Genomic DNA, 15,591 nt, shown 5'->3' with positions numbered 1-15,591 from the left:
ATTAGATGGAAGGATGAATGATGGAATGATAATGAAATGGTGGTAGGAATTCATCTAAAGAGGGTCAGGTTTGCTCACTTTGCATGGTTTGCTTGATTAGGGTTTGTTCAAGTGGAGGGTATTGTCATATTCTGGCTACACCCTTGCTGTTAGATGAAGCATTACTTATATTATTGTAATGATTACTTCCATCACCATTGTCCAAAACTAATTTGTTCTTTCACACATTATTGTATGTTCCAAATATCATTGGTTTCTGCCCCACATCACTGTACAGAGTATATAGAGTAGAAACCGTATGTCAAATAACTGATCGTCTAAACTTTGGACCTAATACTCTGCAGACGTCATTGGAAGGAGATGGGACCACTTTATATTCAGGAATACCTCTAAAGACTCTTATTCATTTGTTCTTTCCTAGCTAAATTCTTTTAATACCACACACCTTGCAAGCTCGGAGAAACTTTGGATCTGAGACCCTTTCAGCAAATGGTTGAATGGTGATATTCTTCTTTTGACCAAACTAAGGGTTTCTTGACTGCTACCGAGGGCTCCTGACATAAGTCACAAGCTTAGAAGTAGAACGATGACCAGATACAATTGAATAAAACTCAAGAAACTGTTTCATTCACATCCAATCACTATTAAAATGGACCTTCAGATCTTTGACGTGAAATCCAGGAGAAATTACTAATGCACAACAGAGCAGGTTTACCGGATGCGTAAACTTGCAGGGTAACCCAGATTTTGGGAATGACAAGAGCAGGATTTCCACCCTAATGCATGTGCATCAAAGACCAGAAATCACTTAAAGAACTCCTCGGGTTTCTCATATGATAATCAGTGCATAATCTATAAAACCACCGAACTGTAGGGTTGAAAACTAAACCAGCATAACAAACAAGCATTGGCACAGCCAATAGGTCTCGCCTTTGGGACCTTATAAGTGTTTAGCCATGCAACAGTTGATGTTGTTGCACCAAGGATATTGTGCTGCATAACTGAATCCTTATAAGGTCCTAAAAGCGAGACCTATTGGTTCTGCCAATGCTTGTTTTTTAGGTTGACAGACTCCAATCAGTAGTTGGTGGAGTTCATATTGCATGCATATGCAGGGATCTCAAGTGTCACAGATTGATGCCTGAGTCACTCGAGCACTTGGTTAAATAAAATTCTCTGCATTCTGGGACTTTAAGTTCTAATTTCCTAATGGTATAAACATTACAAGTCCTCGACTGCATAGCAACAAAATCTGAACTGGCTGAGCTACACATGCATGAAAGTGAGAAACCTGGGAATTCTGACCCCTGACCCATGTCTCCAACACAGGATTGTACAGAGCAGTCTGGGGCACAGTGAGGAGTCATCAAAGCTGCTCAAAGCTGGCATTATATAAGCATGGCGTTTTACATATGCAGATTATCTGAGGTGCTAGCTTTTGAACCATGCTTTGTATTATATTTTGCAGGTTTGCAGGGTACAAGTCTTTGAGAGAGGTTGATCAGAATTTGCGATGGCCACTAAAACATCTCTCGGAGGTGGAGAATGTGAAATGAACGACACCACTCAAAACAATAATTCTCTATGGTCAGAGTCCATTGAGAAGACTGGGAAGTTGGCAATATAGCGAGCCTTACATCTAAACTACCAAACTGAATTGAAACCATTGGGGGAACCATCTGTAATTGAATAAACCATGCCATTTAAGAAAGTCTTGCCTCTGATGGCAATATTATGCCTGGTACTCTGTCACACCCTTGAAACCACCATCGTCAGAACTGTACGTTTGCCGCATTATGCTAGAAGCACATCTTTAAAACGTATGCAGCTCACTCATCACTTCGCCTACCGGCCAAACTTCTAGCAGCCAGTGCTTATTTTGAGCTGGTGGTCTCTGGTGCTCAGCACCAGCACTTAATGATCAACACTGGTGCTTTTCATGGGCACCAGTTAAGGACAAATTCATTTACGGGGAGATTTTGTGATTTGCCCAGAACCACAGTATGTTGAGCCGAGATTCAAACAGTTGTCCCCACCTTCGAAGTCTGCCGCTCTGACCATTATGCCATATCCTCTCCCCACTTTCATGGTTAGTAGTTGGTTCTGTTTTAGGAGGTGCTAATAGGAGAAAAGGGCTGGTGCAAGCTCCCGCCTAACTAAAGTCCCAGCATTTTTTTTCTTTTGACAAATAAACCACTGCTATCAGCACACTATTGAACATGCGCTTTGAAAGGGCACTAGGAATCTGATGTAAGTAAGAGGGCTTTGTGTCCTCATAAGGTTATGAAGTTCTACATGAGTGTTACAATACAAAACCACATAGAATTCTGATTAAAATAAAACATGTTCCGACCCTCACAACCCCACCGTCCAACGCACCACCCATTAAAAAAGGTTTTTGTTTAGGTAATAAAGCCCGTAAAGTAGCAGGCATTCTTTGCTGTCAGAACAGCAGAAAATTAGATTTGGCTCTACCCTTTGGCCTGTTGTGGGGATGGACATGAGGATTCTGAGATAACACCCTTTAAGAGCAGATTTCAACAGCACAGGGTAGTGGAACTGTACCACTTGACTACATTTGTTTGATGCTTCTTAGGTGTCAAACACCATATTTTAACATGTGAACATCCAACAGACGACACATATACAACACAGAATGAAAACAGCAGCAATGGTTATAAAACCATGAATCCACCTGTGCGCAATTCCAGTATACTAAATATGATCAGCCAAAACAATTTTTGAAGTGCTCTAAGAAAGGCATGGAATGTAACAATATTTTTGGGTAGCTTGCTTCTGTCGCAGTCTAAAGACTATAGAAGAGGACGCTACTTTAAAGGGCACTTTTAAAAAACATTCATCTTTGTTGGTTTATGTATAACAGTTTAAAGGGAAATGTTTTTAATGCTGAAAAATTGCTGTTTGTAGATTTTTTGCATTAAATAGTGTCCAGAAACCTCCCCCAAAGGCTTGTCCTCACAAGTAAAACAATTTTTGGGAGTCAGGCAGGGTATTAATTTTATGCGAATATTAAAAGAGGCTGTTTTTCTCCCATTTTTGATGAGATGAGAACCAGCTTTCCGGGAGAACATATGTTCCCACTAAGGTCCGATAAAATATTTCTTCTCACTCGCCAAAATTGGCGGAGTATGGTCTTTTTTTTAAACATTTTTTTAACTTTTGCCACAAGAAATAACCCATTTCCACAAATCTGAAGTAACAAGGTTGGATTGAGCCATTTCTTCTCTATTACCTTTGTGGAACTGCTCATAAAACTAACAAAAAATTGTGTTATTTATATCATTTTGTTTGGATATGAAAAATTACCAAAGTCACTAACACCTGCTAAGAAAACAGAAACATGAAACACGCTGCTTGCCCCCATGTGAGTTGTTTTTGGGAAAATCTTCTGAACACTCCACACATATTTAACGAGCAACTGTCAAAGCCACTAGAGCTTACTGTTCGTGATTCTCTCCTCCCCCGAAAAATCAAGAAATACAAGTCGTGTTTTATTTAATTTAAAGGGAAAAGAAGCCTGAAAACTTACTGCCAGCCAGGGTTGACTTCCAGGAAGCGAGAAATTCCAGTCTGTGCAGCGGCCACATCAATATGCAGAGACACGCCTGAAAACAAAGCACGTCAACGTTGGAAAACCAGTGGGACAAGAGCAATGTTACTAACGGTAGACTGACTCAAAGAGACTGGAGCAATTCTACACCCTCGACTGTGTGGTCCTCAACATCTCTGTGCATGTGTCACTCACGAGCCCTAGAGTTTGCAAGGCGATCAGTTATAGTGTACATTTTTCAAGTCAATAAAATAAAGAAACAATGTTGGGACTTCACAGAAGGAGCTGGCATTTTATTTAGAGGCGGTTGGGTGGTGGATTCATAATGTGTGGATATAATGAAACGAACACAATGAAATCATCCATGATAAAACAATAATAACGAAAAGCAAAAATTTGAACTAAGAAGAAAAATTATCAGGGCATAAAGAGACATTAAAAAACAAAAAAGTGACAGACCTGAGTGGAACAAGAGCATACAATTAGGGGAAACAGCACGCATTACGAGGGACAAAAGACCGGTTCCAACCCTAACTTTGCAAGCACGAAGTAGCTAATCTAGAAGATAGAAACACCCCGTTGTCCTAGGCCTCTAAAGTTTACAGTTTGTTACTGTTTCTCCCACTGGACATAGAGAAGAGACATGCAGGTTGCTGATCCCAGCAGTGATAAGGGAGCTGCATAGGAATGTGTTTGTGGATAAGGAACCTAAAAAAAATGCTAAGGACCTAATCTAGAGTTTAGCGGAATGGAACCTTTGTCACAAACATGATGGATAGCCCGTCTGCCGTATTTCAACTTCATTATATCCTATGGGACTTGTAATATGGAGGATGGGAGTATCTCATATGACAAACTCTAAATCAGGCCCATAGTCTTAGCTTATTACAGTAGTTATGTTGTCACTAGATTCATGTTGCATGACCGGCCCATCACAAGATAGTGTTACAAAACAGTAAGGTGATACAAAAAAAAAGGGCAAACCAGGTGGGACGAGAGCAGTAAAGGTACGCAAGGACAAAACTACAAAACGAAGGAGGAAAAGGCGCAGAAATTGCAGAAAGAAAGTGAGGAGAGAGGTGGTGAGAAAAATGAGGCAACAGAAGGGTGTAGTGATTGAACTTCTCTAACGCACACTGCAGATATAATTGCTGGTCATTTAGTTACCAGACTACTTATCTGCACAATGCAAAGGGGAAACTAATCTATAAATCTGGACTGTGACCACAGCCTTGGTCTTGGCTGAAACAAAGGTTCATGATTTGAGGTTAAAAGAGCAGTGGATATCAAAGGAAAAGTAGTACAATCAGGTAGGCTGCTGTAGATTCTGTAATAAGTACAGACATAATGAAAAAGGGGGCACACCGGGCTGGGTTGTATAATAGATCAAACTGATGCTAGGTTTAATTTCGGAGCACAGCTATAATGGGAGACACTGGTGCTGGGTTAGCTAATAGAGCACACTGATGTTAGATTCAATACTGAGGCACACCGATTCTGTGTTGATAGCAAAGGGCTGGCCTGACCTTACAGCTTCCTCACCTTTCACATCCATAAGTTCAGTCTCACGCTTCACCCCTACCATCTATCAAATGCCAGTGTTCAGCAAGAACTATTCAGCATCTCCTTACATTATATCCTATGGGGGTTATATTTCAGCAGACGGGATATCCGTCATGTTTGTGATGCAATAAGCCGTCTGCAAAGATCTAAATCAGGTTCAAAGTCTTCATGGAATTTCTAAAGATAGCCCTGTCTTCATCAGCACCACGTCAGTGTCCTGATCTCCAACCTCCAGCGACTAGAATGCCCCCTTCCCCCTGTCTGGGGAAGCTGTATTCAGCTTCCATCTTGTGCCATTCTAAACAAAGGGCATCTAAAAAGAATTCAACTGATTTCAGTACCCAGATTCATAGATGCACAGAGTTGTACTACTTAAGTTCCACTACACACATAACCACACACACTCCACACACACTATATCAGCACAAGGTGCAGAGTTTACACACAAAAGCAAAACTTTATATGAGAGGACATTAGCCCACACACTCACTGACACTGATAACATGGATTGGCAAAGCCAATAGGTATTGCCTTTGGGGGGCCTATTGGCCTTCCCAATGGGGTTTAGCATTGCTTTACAGAATCACAGACCCTGTACAGTATGGCTAAAGTGGAATTCAATTTAAAAACAAGCATTTGCAATGCAATAGGTCTCGCATTTGCGAGGGTTTGAGGTATTGGCATTGTAAATGACAATGCCTTTTATTTATGTTTTGAAAACCAACACAGAAATAAAGGCATTACCATTTACAATGCCAATAGCTCAGACTCTCAACTGCGAGACCTGTTGCATTGCAAATGCTTGTTAGTCCGCTTTCCGAATCACTAGGCAAAATCACTGTTAGTCTTTAGGGTGCACCATTCCGAGTCCCTTTTATTTTGATCTCGTAAGTTAGCTGCTTGCAGTTGCCAAATTCTTGTACGACTTTGCTCAGGGCCATGTTTGTAATCGTTTTGAATATGTGCTGAATATCTAGCTAATATGTTTGCATCCTTTACCATAGGAAACGGGTGAAAGGGTTTTGCTTCACATTATATGTATCGCCAGCATAGGTAACGAAGCCGTCGTTTACGCAGTATTTTGCTGCGTTCACGTGAAAAGAAATGGAACAGATTTGTTTTTGTCAGCATTTCAAAGATGAAACGCAGGAAGAAGCAAAAGATGTGTGCTTTAAAAACGAGTAAAACAAGTAAAAAAAAAAAACACTGGGAGGGGGGAGGAGAAATACGAGAGACGGCCTGCGGCCGTCAAAGTGAAAGTACGGACGGCGGAGGGCATTGCTGTGGGGAGGGGGGAGGAGAAATGCGACACAGTGTGAAGCAGCAGGGGATGTTTGTAATCGTTTTGAATATGTGCTGAATATCTAGCTAATACGTTTGCATCCTTTACCATAGGAAACGGGTGAAAGGGTTTTGCTTCACATCTAGCTAATACGTTTGCATCCTTTACCATAGAAAACGGGTGAAAGGGTTTTGCTTCACATTATATGTATCGCCAGCATAGGTAACGAAGCCGTAGTTTACGCAGTATTTTGCTGCGTTCACGTGAAAAGAAATGGAACAGATTTGTTTTTGTCAGCATTTCAAAGATGAAACGCAGGAAGAAGCAAAAGATGTGTGCTTTAAAAACAAGTAAAACAAGTTTAAAAAAAAAACCACTGGGAGGGGGGAGGAGAAACACGAGAGATGGCCTGCGGCCGTCAAAGTGAAAGTACGGACGGTGGAGGGCATTGCTGTGGGGAGGGGGGAGGAGAAATGCGACACAGTGTGAAGCAGCAGGGGCCTTTGAAGTGAAGCTTCACTTCAAAGGTGTGGGAGGAGTGCGGCTCGGCTGAGCCAGAGCGCACGCTGGGGGAAGCTTGTGGGGCGGAGCGGGAAGAGCTGCAGGGGAACAGATGGCTGGCGATTTGATGCTGTGCACGCGCATTTTAGGTCAATGCGCTTGCGCATTGACCTAAAAGCGCACGGGCACAGCATCAAATCGGCAGTTAGTTAAAGTCTGTTTAAGCCCCTATAGTCTCGCTCCGCTCAATGCGCATGCGCATTGACAGGTCGCGAGACCTAAAAAGAAGGGCCCAATGATGCTGTGGCTGCGTCATTTTGTAGGTGAGTGCAAAACATATTTACAAGCCTACAAAATGCACAGGCTGTTTTCTTTTTATTTACGGATCTGAGTTGGATCAGTAAATAAAAAAGTGTTTTGTTTTTTCAAAGTGAGTATCAGCAAGGAATACACAGGGCACGGGTGGGGGGAAGCATCATGGAGGGCAGAAGCAATAAGGAAGGCGGGGATAGAAATAACAGAGACGGGGGAGAAATGCACAACATGGGGGAAAGAGCAACATGGAGCATGGGGGACAGAAGGGGAAAAAGAACAAGGGTGCAAAAATAAATAGGGGGAGAAGCACATAAGGGTGAGTGTAACTTTATGCTACCTAGGAATACATTCCTGCAGTCAAGACATCCAGTTTCTCTAACATCAAGGGTAGACCATCAATTGTGACTCACATGCACGGGTCAGGGATTCAGAAAACAGAGAGCACAATTTACAAAGGGCACACAGTATGGTTTTGGTCTACCATTATCTCTTTGCTTATTCATAATCAACTTTTGATAGTAACCAAAGAGCAAACGCCTGTTTTGCTTTAGACTATTAGACAGGTCAACTCTTAGACACAAAGGCATATTGCTCCTTTTTTTATACAGAGGATCACTCTTTCACATTTAGGGAAACTGAGCTCATCTCAGAGTGCGGCGGAGACCTCATTAACCAGAAAACGCCACATTAGGAACCTATTATTTTCTTCTGTGTCCACCAGGAACCACAATGCAACGAGAACATTGTAGTTCATACCAGGTGGCATACAGATGGTTGAGCAAGTTTTTGTATAATTTATTTATTTTGCAGAGACATTAGTTTGTAGATTTTGAATAATGAATCCACATCTTATCCAATTCTATAATATGATTAAATGGGGCACGATTTGCAAACTAAATAGTTCTCGTTAATCATTCTCTGTAGGATGAAAGGGATTTAAGCAGGAGATCTTGAAGCTAACTACAGAATTTTGCAGCTGGAACTTTACCGCACTGAACTACTTTACTAGCATAGTTTGCAACAAAACACACTTTTGTCCCACAGTTTGAAGTGTTAAATATAATAAATGCCCTAAACATTGTGAGACAAATAGATTTACATCACACAAACTCCAGTTTTGCTCACGTTTAGGCAGTGGAGGTTTGTTATTAAAGGCTGGGAACATTCTTTTGGGCTCCTTTTGTTTACCAACCTGCTGTAGGAGGCACCAGTCGGTGCAGTTGCTGTACTGCCTGTCCTCCAGGGTAGTTGAAATGTGATGCATAAAGAGAAACTGCGGAATAAGCTGTGTTTGCCAAAAGGTGAGCCAACACACACACAGCTCCAGCTTTGTACAGCCAGGATTTCTGGTAGTTATTTAACCTGCCAAAAACAGATGAGACACAATTCAGTTAAAATCAGAGACAGCGAACAAAAGAAACTGAGTGCTCATCTGAAACCACAAAACGGCATGAGATTAAATCCCAGGCTCTATTCAGTAATTCATCTAGCCAACTAACGGCGAGTCACAGGAGATAAGCATGGTATTCACGTTTAACTGACCTTAAAATAAGAAGTACAAAATCCTTCACGTCAGCTAACATCTGATAGAAAAAAAATATATATTTCTGAGGAGCAATCTGATCAGAAAGTGCAGTTTTGTGAGGCAAATAGTCTAAACAAAGAATTTGTAAGACACCCACAAGACATATATCACTATCACATAACTTCAAAATACGGTGAATACGGGATATTGAGGGACACCTACTTCCCGTTCATGGAGGTGCAGGAGCAGTGTTTAATTTGTGCAAGCGATTGTAGGTGAAGGGAACCGGCACTCATTTTTAGGTCTCGCTAGAGCCAGCGCATGCGTTTGCCTGGCGAAACATTTAGTAACTGGCTTTTGAAGTGCTACCAAAAGGCTTTCTCTGGCCACCAGCGAGCGGTTACGCGCACGGGCGCGCGCTTACGAGCTCAGGCGCCATCTCGCGGGCACCCTTACAGCCGTGATTGCTTTCACTTTCGCGGCGCCGCCATCTGCCTTTCCTCGCTCCGCTTCTCCCACACCACAGCACGCATGCCCTTTCACGGCCGCGCGGTCCATTACTTTTATGGCAGCGCGGCCAATGCCTGTTTGATACTGCGTCTGAAGAATTCTTGAGAGTCGAATAAAAACGGGCTGGTATTTAAATGTAACCATGAAAACTTGCTAAGCCACTGGCTTTCCAAACTCGTATAAATAAACACATTTGTCAATAACAAGCATGGGCATAGATTAGAAGGACGCAAAACTGAAAGGGAAAAGTCTCTTGGCTACCTAAGATGCAAGTAGACTGGCCTGCAAGCCGTTTGTAAACATTGAGCATTGTGCATCCTGTGCCTGACTCTAAAGTGGACGTCTCTGAAGACCTACTGCGCACTCGCTTCTGCGCAGTCGCAGTTCGACTGGCGGACCCTGATAGTAGTTGATGGAACGAAGAGGCTAAGATTCTCCATGATCGGGGCTCGGGGCCATGCCGTGCAGCGAGCACCATGGCCCCTGCCTCGTATGCACCCGGGGGTCCTCCTCAGCCGCGCACTCTGACCTTGCAAAGCATGAACCACTGCGTACGCGCTGTGGAATACGCGGTTCGGGGTCCCATCATCTGCCGAGCTGGTGAGCACGAACGGGAGCTGCTTGGGGTGAGTATGGAGTGCACCCCCTATCGAAACCTGTAATTTCATAGCTGAACACCTATCACTCGCTAGGCCCTACACCATGCTGGTGTAGGGCCAGAGAGCTGGAAGTGTAATGAATGAATGGTGTGTGCTCGCCTTCATTCATTCATTCCTCGTCAGCTGCTTATCTCTCCCTGGGGACTTCCTCCGCACAGATAAATAAATAACATTTGAAAGGTGAATGCGAAATAACATGCGATGTACATTTTGCCCTTCAGCTTTCACTTATCACACCAGCACTAAAGCTAGTTCACACACGCTAGTTGTGGCTAGAGGGGCGTGCCATTATGGGGAGGCTCTTGAAAGTTGTGTGCTTTGTATGGCCTGAGCACGGAATTGCTGTCACACGCTGTGGCGGTTTCAGCATCCAGTCCTCTTGCGCATCCCTTGCTGCGCGTAGGTCTCTGGTGGTATGCAGTCACTGTAGCTACACCCCATGAGGCTTCGTAAAGGAGGAAATTAAACGCTCATCAGTTCAATCCACATTTTAAGAATGTAAGCGCCATCTAGGTCCACAGTGTGTGATCGTTAGCTCGGTGCATTCTGTCAATTTTATGTAATTGGGAAACTGACTTTTCGAAATTTATGAAACTGTCACACATTGTATTAGGTAAGCTTTTCCCAGGCACATTTGAATCCTTTAACGGGAATTAATTGCAGACTAGCTCAAATCCGGTAAAATAGTGGTCTGAAATAAACTGGTATTCACACCGTTTTGGTTATTTCCTAAAGATTACAGTGGTGTTCAGTGGCTCAGTTCGGTTCACCTTGTTTCTTTATAGTTGTAAGGAGGTGATTTGGAAGAATAATGCGTTTAAGGACTCTGCAGAAAATCTAGACTCCTCACAGTATCCTAAGGTCTTTGCCTCAAAATATGGCCTAATTCGTTGGTCATGTATTGAATGTTAACTGGTACCAGTGTTCTTAGTGTCGGTCACAAGATATTTTTTTGGTTGGCACATAATTGCCTAGAACTCCTTTACATGGAAAAGATAAGAGACCTTTCTTTTTGAAGAGCGTCCAGGCAGTTTGGCTGTTGGATCAGTACTTCCAAGTTGATGTGTTTGCGTAGTATCTCAGAATGTAAGCTGTCATGTAGCATGCTTAGTATGTTTTAACCTTTCGCTTGGACATAGAAGACTCAGAGTGCAGGAGTCCCATTAGCATGTTACTGTTTGATTTTTAACAGGATCTAAGATAAGTTAGCTGTTGTGTTGTCTGCAAGCACACGGGTGTCTTGTCTCCATTAGGCTGAAATAAACTGTTTCTGATGAACTCTTCTCACAAGTGGAGATCACAACTTTTCCCTAAAGCAAAAGTAGCCTTAGCCTTCCAAATAGTTGCATTAAAGGCAATGAAATTTGTAAAACCGCACCTCCCTTAAATGTTGGACCTATAATAGCAATGGTAGCACCAAACGTGATTAATTCAGAGCATGTTTCTGTTATAGAGCAGAGAGAGGGGCCCCGGGATTCAAAGTGGACATTTGCAAACCCCTCTCTACAGACTTCCTCGTTTTACCTTAAGAGATAGCTTTGCTAACTATGCACAGTAAGCTATGTACGCATTTAGTAGGTGGAATATATTAGGACTCCATCCTGCTGGATCATAATTGTGCACACGTAATTCACTTATACTTCGATTTTCTTATATGCTGAATACTTTCGCCACACAGATAATGTTAGAATAACCCGATGTCTATAAAACAGATGTAACAGTGGGTCACAGGCACTTGCACGTGTGTGGAATCTCAAGTACTAAAGTACAGCACAGGTACTAGAATAGGTACTTTGTACTGCTGTCTTAGAAAACAAAACGTGTTAACTGAGGCTTGACATCCTCAATTGCAATTTCTCCTAGATGAATCTGTCCCAAACCAGCAAGTCCACCTCTCTCTACCTGTAGGACCATTTGTAAACTGCAAAGCACACACATTTTAAAGGATCTCTTGGCACCAAAGAAAACCTCCGAGCATCATACTAGTATTCACTGAGCTTCACCCATGAAGGTTTTGTCATTTGACTAGGGTTTAAGGCCCAAATGAAATGTCTCATCCTTTAGTGATGGAGGCCCCGCAATGGCATCGTAGGGCATGAGCAGGCTAATTTTACAACTTTGCTTGCTCACTGACCCAACATATCGGTTTGGGATCTCAAAATCTCATTTTTTGTGCCAAATTAAGCTATTTCTAGACAGTGAAATCAGTAATGCTGACAGTAAACAGCAAGTCCAAGGCCCATACATGCCAAGTAAGGAATTTGCTTCCCATTCAGGGACACGAATTCAGGAGGTTGTCAGTCACAAGAATATCAGCACTCTTGGCTGGATGAGCAAAGGAATATAGCTACACGAGGCTGTCAGTAAACGGAGGACTGACTTACTTCAATAGTAACAATAGGTAAAATTTGTCACTGCCAAAATTCACCTTTTGAACACAATAAAGCAGATAATGTGATGGACGGTAAACATATGTACAGATCATTAGCAATGGGTTTAGCTTTAGTGAATGGCTATTTTTAGAAAACAACTCAGAACAAAAGATAGCAAGCATTGGCATAGCCAATAGGTCTCGCTTTTGGGACCTTATAAGTATTTAGTTATGCAGCACAATATTCTTGGTGCAAGAGCATTTATTTAAATAGTGGGAGCTTGTTGGAGTCTTTTGTATTTTTTGTCTTCATTCAGCAGTGCTTTATAGTATCCTAAAGTGCTCTAAAGTGGTTGGATGGTATCAAGCTGGCGATCCAAAAACTCCTAAAATAAATACATAAATAAAATGTAGTCACAGACAGTAATTACAGCCCCAAATCTGCATACAGTTGATACAATTTGCCTTAAAACAAAAATAAGATGTGAATTAAAGCTATGCTAAGTTCAAAGCTTTAAAACAGCAGAAACAATCTATCAGCATCCGAAACCTACCAATACGCACAACCTCTTGCAGCCACAATATTTAAGATCGGGAATGTGTAGATGATAAAACGCAGCTCTTTGTGAGGTAGAAAAGAGTACAAGAAAATGAACCCAAATGTTGGCAGGATCAGCATATGAGTCCTTTTATCTAAGGCGCCGAAAGGCAAAAATACAGCGCTACAAGCTAAGGCTCGTGGCACAGCTGAAAAGAAATACCAGAGGAAAGGTGATGTCTGTACAGTGCGAGTTAAGGAAATCTGTAGGATTAGCACATATATTCAGAAAGTAGATTCTAACCAGGGAAAAAAAATACAATATGACGTCAATCACAGCCATAAATGCCATCTTTTACACAAAGGAATTGTCTATGATAAAAAAATTGCTTATGTGAGCATTGCATTTTTTGAGCTTTGTCAAAGGCTACTATTTTTCTAACAATTAAAATTAACTACTGTTGTAATCTCTATCATAATGCCGACATAAAAGCACAGGGGTAATATCGCAGAAGTGAGTTAAGAGTGGGTTGAGAATCTGTGGCCGCAGAAACCTTTACGGCCTTTTCCCAAGTCAATGAAAAAGAATAAAGGAACCGTAAGAGCTTTACATTGTGGAGCTGCCCGGGCTCCCTTTAACCATGGTATAGATATCAGGTATGTTTTTCAAATGACAGGACTGGATAACGTACTTCCATATGGTCATCACAGACGCGGCATCTGCCATCACCATCATTTCCTTCGGCACCGATTATGGTAAACTCTTGTAACACTGTTCACCAGCAAAATGAAAAAACAACTTACAGTGAGTTCAAAATGCAGTGGGTGAGGGTTTCATTCGGCTTGGAGTGAGAGAATACAAATTGTGGTCCCTTTCTTGGAATTTTTTTTAATTCCTGGGTCATTGATATCCTGTTTTAAAGTTTTGGGCACTTACATAGCTTGGTTAGAAACAGACGTTCAGACCTTTTGAAGATTCATTTTTAGCAAATCTGTACTTCACAAACAGTTTAGGTTCTCAATAGGTTGTTCAAGAAACTAGCCTGGGAGTGAAACGTCAGGACCTCCAAGTGTGGCTATGCCCAGAGTGCCAGTGGGGTACTGGACAATTTGTGCTAAATGAAAACTACCCTAGGACAGATTAGTAGCCAAGTCTATTAAGTAATTCCTACCCCGATTTTATTTATCGTAACCTATTTACATCCTACATGCAACTTCTTGTGCGCCCCACAGACCTGATCTCCTCAGTGCCTTCCCCAACCATACCCTCATCTCTGCTAGCTATCTAAGAACTGAAAGGATGTTCAAGTTTCCCCTTCAACGAGGTTGATACTAAAAATGTATTATGTATCAAATATGCGCCATGTAATCACAAGATTTTTCTATATATTTCCAATTTAAATCTACAACTTCAATTAATCTTTACAGTGGCCCTTAGAACCCATAGCCTCTCCAGAAGATATAAAGAGAAAAACAATAGGATCTCATTTTAAATACATCACTGAAATGTCTAGTTTTTGGACACTGCTTCTTACCGATGCTTCCCAACTGTAGAAAAGTAACATGAAACCATAATTACATTGAACACATAGATTTGAGAAGTAACCACCTACCTCCATCTACAAAGCCACCCTTTGAAAGAAACACTCGATGGCAGTGGTATACTACAGCCAGCACGTCTGAAAATATTTACCACAAAGTTTAAGAGAAAAAAGGGATATTCTCCAGCGTGCTCAATGTCAGGCACTGTGCCATCCACAATGCTACTCTATATGTAGGGTACCTCCATATATACAAAACAAAGAACTGATTGACAGAGCACAAACCAAATAAGTTATAACAAGAGACTCCAGTGAGTAACTAATACAAAGAACAATAGTAGCACAAGTCCAAAAAGTGTATATATCGGAAATATTTTATTCATAAATCTTCTCCAATGTTGACACGTAGAGAAAAAACACAAGCGCAGCCGACACGTGTTTCGTCTTGAGACGACTTTTTCAAGGCTAAGATGGAGACGTAGAGAGTATTGTGTAGCGACGCTTCAAGTGTTCTCTATAAGTTGCTCAAAAGGTGTCGCATATGATAGCCCAGGCTTCTATATATTCAGCAAGTAGTAATATGAATATATGTCACAATGCAGAATATTCGACCCACAGTTAGATCAAAACAGGAAGGAATAGAGCGTCCATAGTACAAAGCCCCTCCACGTCAATAAATGCTTAGAGACTGCAATTGAGAGAAAGATGTCAGTGGCCCTGGCGATCAATTTGAAAATGTTTCCCTTGTAGAATAGAACTCCGTAGTACTGTGTAAACAACGTATTAAGAAATCCGAACAAGTCTGCTAGTGAAGTTGTGGGGAAATATCATACAAAACAAAACCGCTTGATAACGGTATAGACGAAGATGCTTCCAGGAGTAGGCAGCCTGTCCGGAATAGTATCCTATTTAGTCACTCTATTCCTTCATGTTTTGATCTAACTGTGGGTCAAATATTCTGCATTGTGACATATATTCGTATTTCTACTTGCTGAATATATAGGAACCTGGACTATCATATTCAACACCTTTTGAGCAACTTATAGAGAACACTTGAAGCGTCGCTACACAATACTCTCTACGTCTCTATCTTAGCCTTGAAAAAGTCGTCTCAAGACGAAACACGTGTCGGCTGTGCTTGTGTTTTTTCTCTACGTGTCAGATTTATGAATAAAAAATCTCCGATATATATACACTTTTTGGACTTGTGCTACT

General features: G+C 41.7%; 1 protein-coding gene across 3 annotated transcripts in view; it reads right to left on the bottom strand.

Moving 5' to 3' along the window:
* ALG12 (ALG12 alpha-1,6-mannosyltransferase) overlaps positions 1–15,591 on the bottom strand; it is a 152,343-nt gene that overhangs the window by 11,900 nt on the left and 124,852 nt on the right. For all 3 annotated transcript variants that reach the window (XM_078679560.1, XM_078679568.1, XM_078679576.1), the window contains exons 7-9: positions 12,852–13,075; positions 8,425–8,594; positions 3,551–3,626 (exon numbers count right to left, since the gene is read on the bottom strand). In XM_078679560.1, the coding sequence (XP_078535686.1) occupies positions 3,551–3,626; positions 8,425–8,594; positions 12,852–13,075 (470 nt within the window). The remainder of the gene's footprint in view (positions 1–3,550; positions 3,627–8,424; positions 8,595–12,851; positions 13,076–15,591) is intronic.

Source organism: Lissotriton helveticus, chromosome 1_1 (assembly GCF_964261635.1).
Source record: "Lissotriton helveticus chromosome 1_1, aLisHel1.1, whole genome shotgun sequence".
In the NCBI taxonomy this organism is placed as follows: Eukaryota; Metazoa; Chordata; class Amphibia; order Caudata; family Salamandridae; genus Lissotriton; species Lissotriton helveticus.
The sequence above is the reverse complement of the archived record's forward strand: the minus strand, read 5'-3'. Positions and strand labels throughout refer to the sequence as shown.